Below are 21,961 nucleotides of genomic sequence, written 5' to 3'. Positions count from 1 at the left end.
TGATACTAAAGTCAACAATCAACTTAGTGATAATCCCCATATCACTAATCATGACAAGTAAAAACTCCCCTAAAAGTCAACTCCCGCCTGACCAATAGGTAAATCTCCCCCTAAAGGTCAACTCCCCCTTAACCATTGCACCAACAATGTCTCGGAGAGTTTCAAACGTTTAGAAATCCAAAACACAAACTGTGTTTTAACTTTCAGCTGAAATTTCAGAAATTTCAGACAGCATATTTCAAAAATTTCAGACAGAATTTGGCACGCCCAATTGGTCACCAGACCGATCAGGAGCTCCTTGGATCGGTCCAGTGACCGATCCAGCATCCCCTGGACCGATCAGGGAACCTCCTGATCGGTCACACATCTTATTTCTGAATTTCTTCCTCCCGAAATTCAGAAACCCCTACAAAATTACAGAAAATTTCAAAAATTATAAAATTTTGAGGATACGTTCCTCATAACATATACTATCATGGAAAAATAGTTTTCTATGAAAATAACTTCCATTTTCAAATCTTGATACAAAGTTCGAAAAATTTTGAAATAGCTCAAAGTTTCAAAAACTTTGTATCAACTTGCTCAATGATGAATGCTATCACTAGAAAAGTTTCATCAAGGTTTTTCAAATCAATTTTGAAATGATTTTAAACCATTTAATTTAGGACCACAATCTTAGGGCTAAATGTACATGACTTGTACAGAAGCTTTCCCTATGATCCTCAATTTCGAATTAGGCTCATCTAGGTACAAGAACTATGCACCTTGATCCTAACTCATTATCCTAATATCTCACACACATCTAAGGTATATCAAACACATCCAAGTCAATTTTGATGTGAGATATGAGTTTAGGTCATCTTAAGCTAAGCTCTCATGCATTTTCTAAACAACAATTTGATTTCCATATCAAATTGAGTTTTTTATCCTTAAATCAATTTAATTGATCATAAATGCAAGAGATGATGACATGGCATAAAATAATATCATAAGTGAACATATGTGCCAATGTCATGATGTCATGACATAAAGTATGAAACTTAAATAAGGCATGAAATAAGGAGGAAGAAGAGAGGTTGAAAGAAGTTTTTTTTCTTTGGTATTGCAAACTCTCTGTCGTCGATTAAGCAAGAGTGCCGTGTGAAGCTCTTTGCTGAGGGTCCGCTTCTTTAAGCTCTGCTTTCATTGTGGCTGTAAGTTAATTGTGCATTCATTGTAGCCACTAAATCCTGTAAGTCTTGTGCTTCATTTAAATCCTTTTGAGACTTTGTGGAGAGGTTTTCTCCACCGAGAAGGAGAAATACTTAGCCGGAATCTGTCCGGGGGTTGATCTACCGAAAGATCAAGGGATCGTCCACCTTACGGACACGCCGAGGAGTAGGGGCAAGTTATCCCCGAACCTCGTACATCATTGTGTTAGTGGTGTTTTGTTTTCTTCCTTGTATTAGTTTGTTTTTGCTTATTTCCGCTGTGCTAACAAAGTTCTGGAAGAAAATTTGTGTAAGTTTATGAAGAGACTATTCACACTCCCTCTCTAGCCATCCGAAGATCCTAACAATCCACTCGAACGTCGAGCACTCAGGAGGTTGAAAGGTCTTAATTTATACACACACAAAAAAAAAGAAATTTACTATCGGCACTCCTCGAGAAAAGTTTAGTGAAAATATATTTTTTTTTTCAATTTTTGTTAGCAAACTAAAATGAATCCATGAAAATTAAGAAGAAATAAATAAATATTTATAACATTAATCACTTTTGATAAATCTAAAAGTGTAAAAAAAAATATTAAATATTTGTTTTATTAAAACTTTTAAAGTCATATGTTCAAAAAAATAATAATAAAATGTAGAAATTTCAACATATAATTTTTTTAAAAATAAGCAAGTAGATAAAAAAAACGAGGATGCGAATGAAATTAAACCCTAAATATTCACCTTACGAATATTTCTTTAAAAAAAAACAAAAGAAGAAGAAGTACCCTTTAAATGACCTCTCTTAATTTGTGGATTCTTGGACTAAAACTCAAGTTACTTAAAAGAATCTGCTCCCTGATTGCAAATGAATCCTTGAGCTGTTTATTTGCTGTCATTTTCCATTCTATAAATATTCTCCTGCTCTCATCCAACTACACAAATTCTCTTTTACCATACTTGTTTTCATCCTCGAAACATCTTCTATACCCAAACGTCTACTCCTTTCCGATATAGAAGCATCAACTCGCATTAATTCGCACAAGTTCTTCTACATCCTAAAACCACATTTGTTACTCAATTAACACCCAATCTTGATTGATGCATCAATTCATAGCTTGTTGCAAGTTCTATAGCCGATTGATATATACCTGGCGAGCTTCTTCAATTCTTTAGACTCATTTCAAACTCTTCTATATTTTTTTTCTGCCCATATGGACGACAAATCGGAGTACAACCAAATGATTCTCGAGGATGTGTGGGCTAGTTTCATAAGTGGCACTAGCACTGATAGATCCATGCAACATAAGCCATGCAAAACACAAGAAGATGAGGAAGATGGCCTCCAAACAACCAACGACAACCTTCAACTCTTGCAGAGGCTTCCAAGCCTTGGTAGGTGGATCTCCATGGGAGCTGAGGTATGGGAGGACTTGCTCAATGTTACCCCCATTCTGGCCTCACCTTGTTCTAATAAGGTTAACACAGACTCTAATTCTAACCCTAACGTTAATATCAACACTACATCAAAAAACGATGATAGGAGGAATTATAGAGGGGTGAGGAGACCTTGGGGCAAATTTGCAGCGGAGATAAGAGATGTTACGAGAAAGGGTGCTAGAGTTTGGCTTGGAACATTCAACACTGCTGAAGAAGCTGCCATCGCCTACGACAGAGCTGCCTTGAGAGTTGAGGATGAAAGGTCCGAGAGCTCATCTCAATTTCCCTCTGGAGAATGTCATTAATACCTAAGAAGGTGTCAACTTCAATCATGACAAAGATTATGATAGCGAGCAAGTGAAATGAAGATGGAGTTGCATGATCTTGGCATTGATTAGTTGAATTGTTGATTAAGATTCAAATTGTGTAAATTTAAATTATTTTTGGGCATCGTCCCACTCCTGAGGTGGCGATAAGGATTCAAAAATATATAATCTTAAGTCCATCAATTTGTTTCATCAAACTTCTTGAGCCAAACAAATATTTTGGTATAACAGGCTAAGAGGAGGCTTGATTTAGCCATTTCCAAACAAGAGGCCTAACTCAGAAATTTTATTGATAGAGTGGTGGATTTGGGTATTTGCTCTAAAAAGAACCCTACCAGAAGTGAGATGGTGAGTCTTCTTTTTAAGAAACAATGATTATTAGTTGGAAAAGGAAGAATGCATGCATGTGGGTTATCGACTTTATCACTGGGAGAAAAAATGTCACACAATGGAGGGTTCATTCTTATAAGGTTGACGTTGTGAGAAGGAACAAATGAAACAAGTTGGTGGATTTAGACTCACCTGCTCGACATCATTATGTTAGTAGATCAGAAAGTGCTGCTCCAAAGCCAAATCGGCATAACAGCAAAGAAAGGCGGACGAATCCTGCATGGAAGATGTAAACTTGTGTTAACCATTAAGCTTGTTCACATCAGTGTTTGAGTGGAAGAATCACATAATTATTCTTCTTTCATAAGGAATACTCTACCTCCTACCCTCGTAGCTTGATGGCTTTTCCATGCATCATTGCTCAATCTTTATTGAAGGAACCAACAAAATCAATATGTCGGGAGACTCCAGTGATCATTAGAATAAAGTTAAGACATCAAAGCTAATGTAGTTCATGAAATTGAAAAAAAAAAGTGGGCACTAATTTGGGGTCCCTAGATTTCCCGACATACTCAAATTCTCGTAGATATCTATATCGACTTTAATGATGATCTATGTACAAGAACACATCTTCACACACAACCCATTATTAAACACCAATTTAATGTCAGCAATTCTTTTCAGAAATACAAGAGGGATTGACAGAGTCACCAAGGGGTACCCTGAGCACTTTTACATCAAGGAGCTTGAACATTGAAGACCTGAAGATGTTATATTACAGCTAAACTCCATTTCACTTTCGGCTACTATGATTGATCCATTGAAACAATGATAGACATGTATTTTAATTCTTTAATAAACTAATAGAGCTAGTCCAAAAGCTTCTTATTCTAGTCCCGCATAGGGTTCTATAGAGATTTCCAATAGGTTCATCACTTTTGAGATACTTGTAGTCATCTTCAAGCTATCTAAAATGCAAATGCATATTGCAAAGAACTAGTGAAGGTTTCAGATTTGTTTCCTCTTAAATTATCTGGTTATCTATTCTTTGGGCGTTGGGTATCTGAAGAGAGGGATTTCTTAGATTAAAGACCTTTGCTCCATTTCTTACAAGGTATGGCATCTTGTTTGCATTTTTCCAATAAAGATTCCTTATAAACAAATTTGTAAGCTCTGGCCATTTCTCTTATTCTATTTGCAGACTCATTGAAAAACATTTCTAAATTAGCTCAAGTAAATATATATGATAAATCAATCTAATTCTCTAAAGGTATGAAACAGCTGTTCTCTTGCTCTTTTTTTTTGTTTATGATGCTGAAAAATGTCTTTTGATGAAGTTATAAGCAATTACTCTGCAGCTGACACCACAGCAATCGATCCATATCAAAATTCATGGATTCTTGCTCAGGGCTTCACTTGGTTTCTTAATGCCACTAGGGGTGGTCATTATCAGAATGACAGAGAGTGCCAAATCAATTAAAATGATCAAGGTTTTGTTCTACACTCATGTAGCTGTTCAGGTCGGTAAACTCTAGTTTGTTCTTGCTACAAACTGCGACTATTCAGGATTACAAGTCCTCAATACAAACTCTTCTAACAGAAACTGAAAATTATCAATATATTGTATTAAACATCAACATTTAATGGTTATAATAGATTTACTGCTCATATCAGTTTTCCAATTCCGAAGAAAATACTGAATTTTACTTGATACTAAAGCTATTCTCGATGCATCATCCGATAGATTCTGGCAATCCTACTTGCTACTGTTGCAGCTGTTCTTTCACTAATCAACTTTGAGAATTCCTTCAACAATACTCATCAGAAAATTGGGTTGATTCTATATGGACTCATTTGATTCAACCTCTAATGGCCTCTGTGAGGCCTAGAAGGTATTTTTGAACCATTTTCCCTTAATAATAAATAATAAAAATCATCCACCTAATCTTTAATAAACTCTAAGCACATGCTGATTTTCAAACTTAAAAAGTGTAACGAATTCCTATCAGGCGGATGAAAACCAGGAGTTTATGGTACCTGGTGCATTGGCTGCTTGGAACTGGAGTCTGTGTTGGGGATAGGCAACATCTTCATTGGCCTGCACACCTTCCATAAGAAGACCTCAACAATTGTAAGCTTGTGGGCTGTCCTCTTCACTGCAGAAGTCTCATTCATGGCCTTTCTCTACCTCCTGCAATGCAGATGGGAGTATGTGATGAAGCAGGAGTTACTCAAGATGAGCAAATCAGACCCACCAGCCATGTCTCTCCAACTAGAAACCAGAAAGAGATGGTAGTGCTGCCCGAGATACCACTGAAATGATCACTCATTAATTTCCATGCAATTTAAAATGTTTTCTTTTGGCTATAATATGACTTTGTGGTTCAGTAGTTTCTTCAGGAGATTGTTTGGAGATGTCTTAGTAGCCTAAAGTTCAAATGAAGTGTATAATTTAAGATAACATATGTCATAGAGTTGGAAAGTCATGCACTCACTTGAAATCAAATCCTTCTAATTTTACCTTTAGGGGATCCCTGTTCACAACATGCACATTGAAGTTGATTCAAACAGCCACTTGGCCAAGCGCAGCCCTTTCAAAAGTTCTGCAGATTAAATCACACATTATTGGAGTGATGGTATATTGATATGGCCATGAAAGTCATTGTAAAAAAAATGAAGCAAGCATCATAACAGAAGGCAAGGGACAAAATCTTTTCAAGTCATGGACCCAGCAACATGCAACTTGTGAGAGAATCTTGCATAATTGTTTGCCAGCATTGTCACTGCAATGTTGTCTCCAAATATCACAATCAAATACCTTAAGACTTTAAAATACATTCACTTATTTCCACATAATATATAGTACAGATCTGTTTACATTCACTGTTCTAACACTGACTGAGGACAGAAACCACAGACACAACAAGGTGCAGCATTGCATTCTATTGCGGCCATCAAAAACACAAAACAAGAGGAGAGAAGTCACAGTTCTCTCCTTGTACTTTAAGAACCAAAAGTTCCAATGTTACTTTTCTTTGGAAGATGTATCAGATCACTGCAACTACTACCTACTTTGACGAAATGCAATTTCTTGAGGTCTCAAATATGTATTGTATCAATAGGAGTTGTTGATGGGCAGATGTAGGCCAGCGACGAAGATTATGGAGGGGAATCGAGACCAACTTCAATGGCTTCTGTTTTGAGGTAGGAATGCTGGATGGAAGTGGCACAGGAGATGAGCATTGTTATGCAGAGGGTTTTCAGCTGCAGGGACTGCATTGCCGATACAAAATCATCTTCGTGGATCATAACTGCTTGAGCCCCATCATTATTATTTGAGCAATTGTTGTCATAGAAAAAGTAATATTCATCTTTCCATGTGTCTCCCTAAGATAAGATGAACAAGGAGGAATAAGATATAGAATATGAAATCCTTTGGAAGCAAAAACATGAAACTGTCACTTCGACGGCCCCTCCAGGTGACCCCCCACTGTTTGGAAGGGAGGTAAATCACGAGGGGCTTCGCCCAAGGAGATGCAAGGAGGGGTTGAGGCAACTAGCAGACATTCCGTATCCGCTGGCAATTGACCCCAAGTCTATTGGTAGCAATACCCTTGCATGAACCAACCGCGCTAGCCTGAAATCCTTGAATTGGCTGGCAGTGGTTAATTAAAAAGAATAAGGGCACATGCAGCTCACAACAAAGAGATTACAGGTAGTCAACTAGAATAAAGATGGTAATGACGATAGATGGAACCGAGAAAGATCCTTCTGCTATTCACTCAAAAAAGATCCTTCTTCCTTGATTAGACTGTAAAGCTAATATAGATCAAAATGGAAAGAACAATACACTCATTCAGATGGTGCTATGATAAGATATAATTCACACAAGAGAGCCAAATCATAAACATTAAAAAGAAATATAAAATGTGTGCCAAGGCTCCCCTAACCAACAATTAGCATTCAAATATATACCACCAAATAGAATTTAATAACTCCAAGCACATTTCTCAACTAACATTAGAAAATGAATCTTTTAGCAAGAAATACGGTGGATTGATCATAATGAATCTCTGTGTTCATAACATTACCTCAGGAGATAACTTTGGGATACCAGCCAGCAGCTATGATACAGCAATAGAAGCACCTTTTCCTTTCATGCTCAGAACCTGCTATATTGATTGGAATGAGCAATTATGAGCAGCTAAACTAGTTTGAAAAAATCATTTTCCCTATGATTGGTATTGTCAGTGATGCTAGGAAGACATTTGTGGCACTTAAGACAACTTGAAGAGAAGGCCTTTACAAAATTACAGGGTAAAAAGCATCATTGAAGTTTCAAAATCACCTCTTGAAGATTGACTCTCAGAAAATACATCCACAGATAACTTGGAGATCCAGAAAGATGATGTTTCATCTCATGATTGCTCCACAAGCTCAGAGAAGATGTAGCCAAAACAGGTATTTTAAAAGAAGTGGTAGTCTGGCTTTCATCCATGTGCATCTGAGATAATTTATGTAGGTCTTTGTAAGGAAGTGTGCTAATACCCCTAGTGGACTTGGTTGGGCATCTGCATTCATTTTGGCTGCAGACAGCGCTCAAGGACTTGTGCTTGTGAAATCAAACTCATTTGAGCAACTAAAAGAAGTACATAGTGCTAGAAATTGGCAGAGTTAGTAAAGGTACAAATCAGCTAGATCTAGTTTACAACGTGTATGAGACAGCAGAATGAGAACATAGGAGTTGGTGATAAAGCGGGTAAAAGTTGTTGAGATGTTATAGGCTTGACATTAATATTTGGTACATCTGTTAATTAAGGGTACCAAATCTTGCAGATTCTGTTAACACCTTCAAGAGCTTCTCAAATCCAATGATGACAACGAAAAAGTTTGGAAATGTCAACAACATTATCACACATATCAAACGACTTTGATGATTGTTCCAAAAAAAACATAAAGTAGATATTTTCCAATGAAGTAGGAATATCTATTTTGTAACTTGCAAGTTCTGCTAATGTTATTTTCTACTCAGTGCATGAAATTTAATAATCAACCAGACTAATTGTGAAGTCTGGTTCCTTTAGTAAATAGATAAGGTATAACATATGAAAACCTTCTGTTTAACATAAGAAAAGAACTAAAGAACCTAAACTTCACAATTTATGATTCTTAAACAGCATGTATTGGAAAATCAAAATGATATCATCAGATTACTATGGTCTAAAAAAATCTCATTTTTTTCTGTACTAACTATAAAATATAAGTTTTCAAAGTTTGGCATAACAATGTTCCATTGATTTCCATGGTGGAATGAAGGAATTAAATATATATATATATATATATATAGTTTGGTTTGTATGAAGCTCATATCTTTCTGCTGATATTTATGTTAGCTGCAACATATCAAATATTTTTTATTCCATGCCTTCTTGCATGGTTACAGTTGGATGAGTATCAAAAGATTGCTGATAGATGATAGACACAAGCATTATGCCAAATCACCTATATGTTGTTGCCGGGAAGCCTTGTTGACGAGAATGATGCAATCCTTAAATAAAGAAAGTGCATCAACATGAACCGGCATTCACAATCTGTCTATAAAACAATATTGCAGGATATAGTGTGACAATGGAAGTAGACACCTACCCAATAAAGAGATCAGAAAGGCTACATTAGCAACAAACACATCTTGGGACTGATCAAGTACCCTTGACCGGTTGTTCAATAGCATCAACAAGAATAGTCACCTTGTAAATGTGCTACAAGAAACACAATGTCAAATTAGAATGAATTATGTCTACATTAGAATTTATTTGCGCATCTCTTATAACACTTATTTGAGATTCTGCAAAAGATTCCTAATGATAAGACCAATGTTAGGTAAATAAATCTGCAACATAAAATTCTCAATAAGAAAAACATGGTTTGATATTCAACTTCACCAACTATTTCTTGCATGATTTGAAGTTCAAGCAAACAATTGATTTATAACTTATCCTAATAAAAGTCAATGGTGGCCCACCCCTAATTTAGTTGCACTTTTGAGGAGGGTACGCTAATTGAGGAAATTTATAACGCCCCAATGAATCTATTAAAATTCTCTTGGGTATAAGCATTTAAAGCCAATTGTTTGCCTACCACACTAATGGGTCAATTATCACATTTGGTTCATTTAGAATTTACTAATTTAGAGCAGTCTAGGGCGTATTGATGTTGATATAAGGTATGATGGATCCTTCATGCCTCATATATGGCTATTTTTTTTAAAAAAAAAAAAGAAAAGACCATTTCATATATGAAAAAAGATACATAGTATAAGGGGACCAAACCTAACCTCATACTATAATTTACATGGACTCCAAAAGATTTACACTAAAATACCTCTAAATCCTAAAGCTGAGAAATAATAACAAAAAGGAGAATAAAAAAGGAGAAAAAGTCTTTCGAGACTCTGAAAAGACCTTAAACGACCTTTTTAGGATCTAAAACTGGACTTTTATACTCTCTTAACTCTAGCTAGGGATTTCGGCTCGAAAAAAAGTTTGTTCAATTAAGTTAACGAGCCGAGCTCGAGCCTGATTTCGAGCTCGAAAATATTATCGAGCCGAGCTCGGGCTTAACAGTATTTAGTTCGTAAACTCGCGAGCATGTTCATTTAGAAGCTCGCGAACATGTTCGTTTAGAAACTCGCGAACATGTTCATTATGAGGCTCGCGAACGTGTTCGTTAAGAGGCTAAACTAAGCTCGTTTAATTTTTAAACGAACTTTTTTCGAGCTGAACTAGAGCTATTTAATTTTATTACTATCCGAGCTCAAGCTTAAGAACTAAAGCTCGAATCAAACTCGAGCCGAACTCAAGTTTGAGGATAACGAACCGAGTCTGAGCTCAAGCCTCTTACTGTTCGGCTCAGCTTTTACAGCCCTAACTCCAGCATACCAAAGATATTTAGCCACTTTCTTGCAAACATGTATATCAAAATAAACGATAAACTCTCAAGAGAAATAAAGAACAGAATCTCCCTTCCAATTCATTGCTCAAAGACACATCAAAGAACACAGAACATGCATTCCCGATCATCCACAAAACTCTCAGAATTTTCAACATCCTCAAGTGCATTATTTCAACAGCATAAGAAAACCCTGCAACTCCACCAATCTCAACTCAATTTTAAACAAATCTGCCATCAGCTTCACTTCTTCAAACACAAGTTTTCACCAATATAAAACCCAACACATAACACCAGCATCCACATAAATCACCAGTAGATTTGCATCAGCTCCACACAACAAACCTCATCCTTCCACATTGAACAAAATGAAGGTCCCCACAATAAAAAACCCCTTCTGCCAAAATCCCATCACCAGAAATCCACAGCCAACCATGTACTCCCGAATCCATCCACTCTACCATCATGCCACACAGAAATATAAATCCCAGCACCTCAAACCTTCCTCCTCCGAATTTGAAACAGTGAACCAAGCACCAACAAAATTCCTTCATCCACAGCATACACCACCTTGAAGATAACCCTCCATATTCACATACTCCTTGAGACAACATTTCCACCAGCATTCATATACAACATCAAAAGAACTGCACAAGTAACACAGAAGAAGATACTCCAAAAGAAAACCCAGCAGCACCAAAATTTAATTGCACCAACAGCATGTACACAAAACCAGAAACTCCACAAGCAAAACAACATCCCCAAAATTTATCCATGCTTGAAAGAGACCAATAGCATTTCCTCACACAAAATCATCCAGCTATCTGCAACATAATAACAAAATCCGGAAGCATCGAGAATATCCCATCAAATTTACAAATCAATAACATCAGCAGATTTCACTGCCCCTTTAAAACAGAAAGCCACAGTAGACAGAAAAGATATCAATTTTTATCACACAATTGATTGATCTAACCACCAAAGGAAAAGAGTATAAGTAGCATCAAATAAAACCAATAACAGCAAAGCACCAATAAAACATACAAAAAGCCTGACCAAAAAATTCTAAAAGACCAGAAACCCCCAACTCCTCTACTTAAGCATCCCCAAAAATTTCTGTAAACAACGCTTCTCAGAACTCCACAGATTTACTTATGGATCTAATATAAGGAAGACCCAATCTGTCAACCTTACAAATCTCAAATAACTTCCTATCCAAATCATGGCTAAACCACACTCTATATCCATGATATTTAAAAGCTTGATTTGCTAAAAAATCTGTAGCAGAATTAGCTTCTCTGAATATATGAGAGCAAAAAACTTGGTACCTTGTAATTACATCTCTGATTTTCAATACTACATTACGAAATTCCCAACAAATAAAGGAAGACCGAATAATCTTCAAAGCCACCAAAGAATCAAGACTCTAGCCACAAGGGAAAAAAAATATTTTCTAAACATAGCTCCAAACCTTTAAGAATTGCTACCAATTCAGCTCTTACATTGGATCCAACCCCAATAATCCCATGTTTAACCATAATCACTTGCCCACCATGATCCCTAATAATGACACCATAAGATGTACCAGAATTTCCCTTAGAGCAATCGTTTGTGTTGATTTTGAAAATCCCCAAATCCGGCCTCCTCCAATGTACTACCGAAATTGTCCTCCCAACAAAAACTTCAAAGGAAACCCCAACTGACCAGCAACCCTAAAGAACCCTTTCCAATGCTTGCTTTTAATAAAACCAGCAGCCACACCAAAGAAAAATTATTGTATAATATTTCGGATTATCTTTTGAGCACCCATCTTGATCCCCCTATGTTTAGCATCATTCCTAGAGACCCATATAAACCAAAAAATTAAGAAAGGCATCCCTCTCTTACATGTCCACCGTGAGACCATTCTATTCCCAATCTCCAACTCCGAAAGTCAAAAAACCTATTTACACAAAATAGATTGGCAAAATACGCCCGAACCTCTTTTGCAACATGTCCATTAAAGAACAAATGCCCCCTATGATTCCATCTCCTCACAGCACTGACATCTAAATGCTAATGACACCCCACGTTTTTGCAAAACTGAATCAACCGGTAATCTTTTCAACCAAAACCGCCAACCAAAAATAGATATTTTAGAAACCAATAATTTACTTCGAATTGCAACCCCTATATCCTCCTGCTGTCCACAAACCCTAACACAATTCCATGTAGATTTCATAGAAAAATTTCCATCCAAAGACAACTTCCAAATCATATTAGGCGAACCCCCTCTCTGAATTACAACTTCAGCCACCAAATAAGGTAAAACAGCCCTCACTTTGTTTAAATTTCAGCTCTGCTCCACTATAGAAACAGTAATTAAGGCATCCAGATTCCCTTTCACTGCACAAGATATTTTAGCAACCAACAATTTACTCCAAATTGCAACCCCTATATCCTCCTGCTGTCCACAAACCCTAACACAATTTCATGTAGATTTCATAGAATACTTTCCATCCGAAGACAACTTCCAACTCATATTAGGCGAAACCCCTCTCTGAATTACAACTTCAACCACCAAATAAAGTAAAACAGCTCACACTTTGTTTAAATTCCAGCTCTGCTCCACTATAGAAACAGTAATTAAGGCATCCGGATTCCCTTCCACTGGACAAGTATGGAACAAAGGCCCTCTATCCAACCACTCATTATACCAAAAACTTACACGGCCGCCACCAACAATCCATCCAATCTGATTTTCTACAATAGCGCGAGTTTTCATCATCAATCTCCAGCAAGGAGAAGCATTGCCTTTTATAGAAACAATCATCGGAGAAGTCGCACCACAATACATTTTAGTAAGAAACCTAGCCCAGTTTTATATTCCCTAAATCAATTGCCCAAGAAATCTAGTGAGCTTTCCCTTTCGAACCTGAAGATCCCCAGAAAAAATTTGCAAAAATTATTTCCAATTGATGCAAAATTGAAAGGGGTGGTAAAATATCTTGTAACAAATAAACAGGGAATGAACATAGACACTTTGAATCAAAAGCTGGCGCCCTCCATGAGATAATCTCGATATATTCCATCCAATCAATTTCTTCCTCACTTTTTTTAACAAAGATTGAAAATGTACAGTTTTCCAATTACCCGAAAGAATAGGAACTCCCAAGTAAATAAGAGGTCCATTTCCTTCCATAAAACCCGTCACGCCAGAGATTTGAGTTTTCCTAGCATTAGAAATGCCTTTAGAAGGAAAGAAAGAGCTTTTTGAAACATTAATCAATTGCCCTGAGCATGACATATATGAATCTAGAAAAGTCTTAACTTGTCCCCGGGCCTATGGTGTCATTGTAAGGTATCCATGTTATCACCCGAGCACATGCAGTTCGATCCCAGCTATGGCGTATTTGCAAAAATTTTTCCTCCAAATAGAGCACGCAACCAAAGGTTGCTGGGCTTCCGCGTGCTTCCCGATTTACTCTTGTGGCCGATGGAAAAATTCCGTGGGGTCGAACCAGTCATCCCAGGGATAATCAATGAGGTTAACTGGAATTATCATTTTTTCAGAAAATCCTGAACTCTCTTAACACAGCTCACTGTCACATTCATAAGGATCATCACATCATCTGCATATGCTAAATGGGACACCTTATAATCACAGCCATAATTGAAAAACATTTGAGGAAACTTGTTAAACAATTTATCCAATCCTCCAGACAAAAATTCAACTGCAATAATAAACAATAATGGAGAAATAGGGTCCCCTTGCCTAAGACCTCTTTTAGAATAAAAGAAGCCCAATAAATGACCATTAACCTTACAGAAAACCAGCAATCCGCAATACATGTCCTTGTAATATCAATCACTGAATCCGAGAAACCAAAAGCACCCATTATTTTGAAGAGGAAATTCCATTGCAACCAGTCATAGGCTTTAGCCATGTCAAGCTTTAGAATTAAACTCACCCCTCTAACATGATAATTCAACTTATGATATATCTGAAATCAACCTCCCTGCTACAAATCTACTTTGCAAAGGAGATACAATTTTATCCAAAAGTAAACTCAACCTATTAGCCAACAATTTTGAAATAAACTTGTTTGATACATTATATAAACATATAGGTCTGAAGTTCTGCCACTGTTACACGTTATCTTTTTTAGGCATAAGAACTATAGTGGTCACGGCCATCCCTTTTGGAAAGGATCCTCCTGGAAAGAAATCCAATACAACATTATGTACAGCCAATTTAATGATCTCCCAACAAGCCAAATAAAAAGCTACAGAAAAATCATCCGGCCCTGCTGTGCTATCTTCACACATCTCCCAAACAACCTATTTCATTTCTTCCATTGCAGATACAGCTAACAAAGCTAATTTCTCTTCCGGGCTGATTAAACTTGGAATAAGCTCTAAATCTGCAGAAATCAGCTTTTCCCCCTCCCCCGACAACAACGTTTCAAAAAATTCAGCACCTGAAGCTTGAATTAAATCCGCTTTCTCTAAACAAACTCCATTATCTTATCCCATATTCTGAAAATCCGGGCAGCCAATCTCCTTTTCTGCACTAAGTTGTGAAAAAACTAGTGTTTCTATCACCCTCGCCTATCCACCTAACAGCCGCTTTTTGTTTCCAGGAGATCTCTTCCATGTTTAAAATTTTGAGTAAATGCGCATCATCCTTGGCCATCTAAAGTTTATTTTCCACTGTAGGGGCTGAATCAAAAACCCTTTCAGCTATAGCAAATTGATCTTCAGCCTCTTTTACCGTATCAAGAATATTCCCAATAACGTCTGAATTCCATTTCCACCACTTCAAGTGTCCTTTCAGACGCTTCAGTTTGAACTGCAATTTCTGCAAGCCAAATCCAAAGCAAGGAAACATCCAATTTAACCGAACTGTCAAAGAAAATTTGAATGCTTTATCCACATATTTTGGAATCTAAAAGATGCCAACGGAGGAGAAAAACTAGTAAAAGAAATCGAAAGAGGACAATGATCAGACATTGCCCTGCTCAAATGCTCAAACCGAACATTAAAATCTTTGACACTCCAAGAAGAGGACAAAAGAATCCTATCCAACCTCTTCCATATCTTGTTATTCGTCCATGTAAAAGAATAACTATCTGAGATATATTTTATGTATTGCATGTATAAAGACAGTGATTTTCATGTATTGCATGTATAACAAAGAAATCCGCTTTTGACAATGTATAAAGACAGTGATTTTCATGTATTGTATGTGTAACAAAGAAATCCTATTCTTTCATGTATCACTGTATAAAGACAGTGATTTTCATGTATTGCATGTATTGCTGAATTCAAGATATCTGTCTTCTCATTTATTTATTTTCTTTTGAAATGTCAAAAGCAATGAAATTAAGAATATTCTTCCCAAAATTAAAAAAAAAACATGGCTATGAGAAATTCAGTCAATCCAGATGTCAAAATTAAGAATAGCATAATACTTTCCTCCCAAGATTGATTTCAGTCATGTCTGCACGCAATTTGCTTGAGCCGACACTGCAACTGATGAGAAAAACATGGCTATGAGAAATTCAGTCAATCCAGATGTCAAAAGCAATGAAATTAAGAATATTCAAAAGCTTAGTGCTATTGATACTCTTAAAGCAGAAAAAATGGTTATTAGAATTCAGGATAATGCAAGCAAGAGATGAGAATTCAAGGCTCCAAAAAATGAATTCAACATCAAATCTTGTCGAACAAACATATTCATATTTATAAACTTTAAATAATAATTCTTTGCAAAAGCGTACTTCGTATCGTCAAAATAACATTAAAACATACAAAAACTAATATACAAATGTATCCAAAATAGTTATATATGCAAAATCACATCAAAATATATCCAAGATAATTATACATGCAAAATTACATCAAAATATATTCAATATAGTTATACATGCAAAATAACACAAAATAACCATCCTGAGCTGATATAACATTAAATAACATCAAAATATATCTCAGATAGTTATACATGCAATACATGAAAATCAGTCTTCTCACCCGAATCTCAGATAGTTAACATCAAAATATTCTTAATTTCATTGCTTTTGACATCTGGATTGGCTAAGCTTTTGTATGTCGATTTCAAAAGAAAATAAATAAATGAAGAGGATTAATTTAGCTTAAAGCAAAGTTAAGATCAGAAATATATAAAAGACATCATATTTAGATATGCAGCACTTACTGAATGTGGGAAGTCAAAGGTAGTGCAGCATAACCAATAATCACCTACATATTGAACTATCAGTTAAAAATAGGAAGAATGTTCCACACATGTGATTTAACAGAAATACATAATCCACCTATGAAACTAATCAAAAGCATGATTAGCACTTACAGGCTTGGGAGCTTCACGTTTCATCAGAAGTTTGACACGAAAAAAAGATAAACAAGAGATGGTATTGGGGTGTCAAAATAGAAAGGAGGCAAAGTTTAACTTCATCATGGTAGCAAGCCATTCTAGCTCCAACTGCAATTTGTGTGAGCATACTTTTCAAGAGTTTGACCTTGTTCCTTTGGAAACTCAGCCTGAGCAACCAAACAACCAGAAACTCAACAGATTGAAGAATTCTAAAGTGAAAGTGATAAACAACAACCTAACCACTTCTCATTAACACAGACCTCTAATGGTTGCTTTTGGATGTCAGCATCATCCTTTCGCATTTATATCCTTATGAACAAATTTCTTTTACGACCCAAGTTAACAGTTAAAGCATAAACATAAAGACAATGGAAAAGTTGTGAGAATGGCTCACTTCTAATCATCCTCCAAAAACCAAAAGCTTGAATGTAAAATCATGAGCTATAAAGATTAAAATTTTAGTAGCCTAAAACAAAATGGGCTAATTAATTGTCTATATGCCCTAATCAACAAAACTCTATTTGTACATGAAGTTCTGATAAGAGAGAGGTAACTAAATAGATACAGGTTTCCACAATTTGCCTAGCAAGGATACAAGAGGATATTTTAAAAGAAATTAATGAGATATTGTTCTACCAAATAATAGCATGCAAGCAGAAATAGTAGTTAATTTAATTTAATTTTCTAAAATAACACGTGACAGAAAAAAATAACAAACAAACAAATATGCAAAACGACTATAATAAACTTACAACTCAAAACAACTAAGATACACTTCCTATAAATTACTACATATCCATGAAAGAATAACCTTATAAAGTGTGTTTTTTACCTAAGAGAGCCACCAGAATCGCCAATAGAGAATGTTCACAGGTGCCCACGGATAAAATTCAAGAGATGGCATAGAGAAGCTAGCTTTAAGAATCAGGAAGAGTAATGTTTTGTAAAGAAAATATGACAACAATACTAGCAAAGTAGCACCTATAATTTAGAAACATTATGCTTTTAAGTAAAGTGAATAGACAAATCTGCTGAACTTCAGGATGTGCTAAAGCAAGATTACAGATTGAATGTTGATAAATAGCAGACAAAATACTACTTACATGGTCACTAAAATCAGGATGATGTTCTCCAACTGGAATTGACACATTCCTACAAATATATTTTCGATTAATGTCGATGAACTTCAAACTACCACTACTGGAGATATCGGGACCATTGCTATGATGCTTTCCTAGAGAAGTTTCAGTAAAACAATCACCATCATCATTTGAGTCAACGATTATGCTTCCATTGTCAGAGATTGCCCACATCAACGAGTGAAGTATGAAGCTTGTCAACCTCCAATTCAATGCACCTTTAACAGGCTTGTGTACCTTTCTTTTAGGATTCTAAAATTTACAAAAAAAGGGCAAGAAAAACTAAAGTCAGAAGCTTTCGTTGAAACAAATTAATAATCATAGATCAACATCTGAATCCATACAGCATATACAAAAGAATATTGTTTATCGTCCTTTTATCAACAGCATAAACATCTAAAAGGCATCATTGTGTGTACTAGCAAAAGATAACTAAAATTATCAGGAGTTTATGCAGACAAATCACCAGAAGTAAGTCCTCTATATAACTCTCTTTGACTTTGTTTAAATTTGATATCTCCACAATAACACACATCACAATATCTTGTAGCGTCAGTGTCATGCCCAAACATGCAGCAACCCTCAATTAGCTCAAATAAAAATACCTAACCGTGAGTAATCGGACAAATGCTAGGCAGAGAGGAAGAGACCAAGCACAGTGAGGGTGAGGCCAAATATCTTTAAGTTCTTGTTCACCCAGAGAAATGATGACGAACGCCAAAGAGCAACACAACAGGCTGCCCCCACCCACAGAGGGAAGGTCATGGATAACACTTCTCCGGCACATAGCATCATCTCTGGAGACTACATCGGTTTCTTTGCTGGCTGTGGCCAAATATCTCCATGTTCTTAGTCACAAGGCAGTTTCTATTGTAGTAAAAAGTGTTCTATCCAAATATGCCCTTGAGATCCTTGAACACGAACTCGACAAATTCATTGCAGAATTGAAAAAATATTTTACATGGTGTTCCTTGGACCAAACAATCACAAAATATGAACATGGTTGGTTATGGGCAGCAGAACACATTAGCACAAGTGGTATTTGTTTTGATGGTTTTGAATTTTCTGCTAGATGACAGTAGATTCATATGTTTGCTGAAATCCTACATGTGGTCCACCTGCAACTTGATGCTTACCTTTGTCTTGCTAAACTCATGGTGTGAATTGTTACTCTTGTGCATGCAGAAACTTCTCTAATAATTATTTCTCTAATAATTGAAAATTAATGTTTTAATTTGAATAGCTTTATGTGTATACAAGAACAAGTCTTGGGTCCTTTCATATTTTAAAGCATGCTAATCGTATGGTTTTGGCTGACATTTGCACCTTACAAAACTAGAGTAGAAGTGCTGTCAATTAATATATTGAAGTATGAGAACTTCAATTTTCTTCCTCTGCATCATCATATTGACATCAATGAATGAACATGATACAGGTGCGAATTTAATGTTGTAAAACAATTTTATTATTTTCTATTGTTATTTGTATAAACTGGTCCTTGTTGTTGTAATATTTAAAAGAAAAAATGTTGGTGTCCGTTTTTTTTTAAAAAGGTTGTAGCCTAATGGGCGATCTTTGAGAATTCTTCAAATGGTGCTTTGCCGGCAGGGAATGGGCTTTGACAATTGTTAATCTATCACATTTATACTTGTTGTTGATTTATGTCGTCTTATTTCTTGCTACTACAACTTTTCTAGAGCATTTATAGCTCTTATTTTCTCCTACTCTATTCTAATTTGCCTCCATTGTCATCTATGGTCGACAATGTATTCCATCTAAGCCGCACTGCTTTACTTGCATTTCTTTTGTCTGATATTACCTCAACCGAGTATTTGTATAGGATTTCCTTTTATAAATAGATATAAGTTGGTAGATTTATTTAAATTACTTATGGAAAATTAGGAACTTTTTATTTATCGTCAAGTATAGTGTTATTTTTAGAAAAAAAAACTTTTAACCTTGCCTTGTTTAAGGAGACGCCATTTTGTGTTATTTTATGTTTTAGCCTAATAAAATTTAGTTTCCTGTTTTTGTTTTTGTTCATCCCGATGCTGTATCATTTTGTGTAGTACTCTTGCAATCTTTTGCTTGTATTTTCTTTGTTGGTTCATTGTTGTGTTTAAGATTCAGTTTTATGGATTTGGTCCCAATTTAAAGTTTCATGGATTGTGATCAATATGATGTAATTTGTTTACTCCCTGGCTGAGCTGAGTTTCAATGGATTGTATTAGAAGATGCCATCCTGGTAATGGTAAGTAGTTTACCAATTGATCTTTCAATAGTTTGAGAATTTATTTTACTATTTTTGCCTAGAAGAAATTCATCAAATAACTGAAATTCTTACCTTTTCAATTTTCTGCAAACCTGATATCTTGAGAGTATTAAAAATGTAAACATCATATTTTTCATGGTTGATCTTTCTTTTCTCTTTGAGAATAGCAATTTTCATAGCCATTATGAGGTAGACCATTCAACAACCATTGTTATTTAAAATAAAACTTATTATTGATCAACTGGTGATGATTGTTGAACTACAACTTAGTTATCTGTAGGTCGATATGGACGACAACATTTACAACTTGAGGATTCTATCAAGTTCTCATATATCTAGTTTGGTTCACAAACCCACTTATCAAGAGTGGTAGCATTTTGGTTCAAGTGAGAATGAATTATTATTTTGTTGGATTATAATTAAGCTACTGTCAGCTTTAAAGCTCTGCTTTTTGTTCTACATGATGACCATGGTAGAAATTCTGTTACTGGATTTTTGAATATATAAAAAGATATGATTTGACTATTACCATAGTTGACCACCCGAGGCGAACAGAAATAGTAATAAATAGCAACATAAACTTGAACTTGACAAACTCAACCAGAAAAGGCAAAGAGAGAAAATTATAAAGAAAGATAAATTATGGAGTCAGCTTATATCCGACCGCCAAATAAATTTGTAGGATATAAGCTAGCCCCGAAATTTAGCTTTCTTTATACAGTTTGGGGACGAACTGTGATGGACGTGTTGAGCTACTTGATCTAGGTCTTGCTTTTTTCCTTTTGATGATTTCAATTACTCATCTCTGAGATGGTTTGTTTCCTTCGAATTCACAGTCATGCGGTAACTTTATAGTCATTGGATTAGTTTTTGCTATCTGGCTGAGCTCAAAGCCGTGGAAAGTTGGCTGACACCATGAACTCAGGTAGCTATAAAGAGTTTAAAGATATATAACATTGATCAATAAAATTCCTAATTTAAGTACATAGTTATAGAAATCTTAATTTGCATGTAGCAAATTAATTAATTTTACTCTTAGGTATCTATATTGCTAATAGCTAAAAATGTTTTAAAATTCTGTTATAATTTTCTCTCTTTGCCTTTTCTGGTTGAATTTGTCAAGTTCAAGTTCATGTTGCTATTTATTACTATTTCTATTCGCTTCGGGTGGTCAACTATGGTAATAGTCAAATCATATCTTTTTATATATTCAAAAATCCAGTAACAGAATTTCTACCATGGTCATCATGTAGAACAAAAAGCAGAGCTTTAGAGCTGACAGTAGCTTAATTATAATCCAACAAAATAATAATTCATACTCATTTGAACCAAAATGTTACCACTCTTGATAAGTGGGTTTGTGAACCAAACTAGATATATGAGAACTTGATAGAATCCTCAAGTTGTAAATGTTGTCGTCCATATCGACCTACAGATAACTAAGTTGTAGTTCAACAATCATCACCAGTTGATCAATAATAAGTTTTATTTTAAATAACAATGGTTGTTGAATGGTCTACCTCATAATGGCTATGAAAATTGCTATTCTCAAAGAGAAAAGAAAGATCAACCATGAAAAATATGATGTTTACATTTTTAATACTCTCAAGATATCAGGTTTGCAGAAAATTGAAAAGGTAAGAATTTCAGTTATTTGATGAATTTCTTCTAGGCAAAAATAGTAAAATAAATTCTCAAACTATTGAAAGATCAATTGGTAACTACTTACCATTACCAGGATGGCATCTTCTAATACAATCCATTGAAACTCAGCTCAGCCAGGGAGTAAACAAATTACATCATATTGATCACAATCCATGAAACTTTAAATTGGGACCAAATCCATAAAACTGAATCTTAAACACAACAATGAACCAACAAAGAAAATACAAGCAAAAGATTGCAAGAGTACTACACAAAATGATACAGCATCGGGATGA

At 35.5% G+C, this 21,961-nt stretch overlaps 1 protein-coding gene and 1 long non-coding RNA gene across 16 annotated transcripts; one reads left to right on the top strand and one right to left on the bottom strand.

The window, feature by feature from the left end:
* Positions 1-2,405: 2,405 nt before the first annotated feature.
* On the bottom strand, positions 2,406-21,522 carry LOC121998758. 15 transcript variants are annotated; one of them, XR_006116586.1, is made up of 11 exons: positions 17,714-21,522; positions 17,443-17,525; positions 16,587-16,777; positions 16,434-16,477; positions 11,706-15,748; positions 7,378-9,045; positions 5,808-5,889; positions 5,324-5,477; positions 3,666-3,712; positions 3,479-3,562; positions 2,406-2,938 (listed from the first exon to the last, which is right to left on the bottom strand). XR_006116586.1 is itself a non-coding variant. In XM_042553799.1 (2 exons), the coding sequence occupies exons 1-2, from the start codon at positions 18,534-18,536 to the stop codon at positions 17,528-17,530; spliced, it is 651 nt and encodes a 216-aa protein (XP_042409733.1). In that variant the 5' UTR covers positions 18,537-21,522; the 3' UTR covers positions 17,450-17,527. The 15 variants fall into 15 exon arrangements, 1 of the variants encoding a protein (XP_042409733.1); XR_006116575.1 differs by having other exon boundaries at positions 16,587-17,525; positions 17,714-17,762; positions 17,872-21,522; XR_006116579.1 differs by lacking the exon at positions 17,443-17,525 and having other exon boundaries at positions 17,714-17,762; positions 17,872-21,522.
* Positions 3,719-4,882, top strand: LOC121998760. Its single transcript, XR_006116589.1, has 3 exons — positions 3,719-4,400; positions 4,488-4,556; positions 4,645-4,882. It is a non-coding gene; the product is annotated as an uncharacterized LOC121998760 (long non-coding RNA).
* Positions 21,523-21,961: the final 439 nt, after the last annotated feature.

The sequence above is a fragment of the Zingiber officinale genome, chromosome 6A (genome assembly GCF_018446385.1).
Source record: "Zingiber officinale cultivar Zhangliang chromosome 6A, Zo_v1.1, whole genome shotgun sequence".
Lineage (NCBI taxonomy): Eukaryota > Viridiplantae > Streptophyta > Magnoliopsida > Zingiberales > Zingiberaceae > Zingiber > Zingiber officinale.
This window is presented reverse-complemented; position numbering and strand designations above follow the sequence as displayed.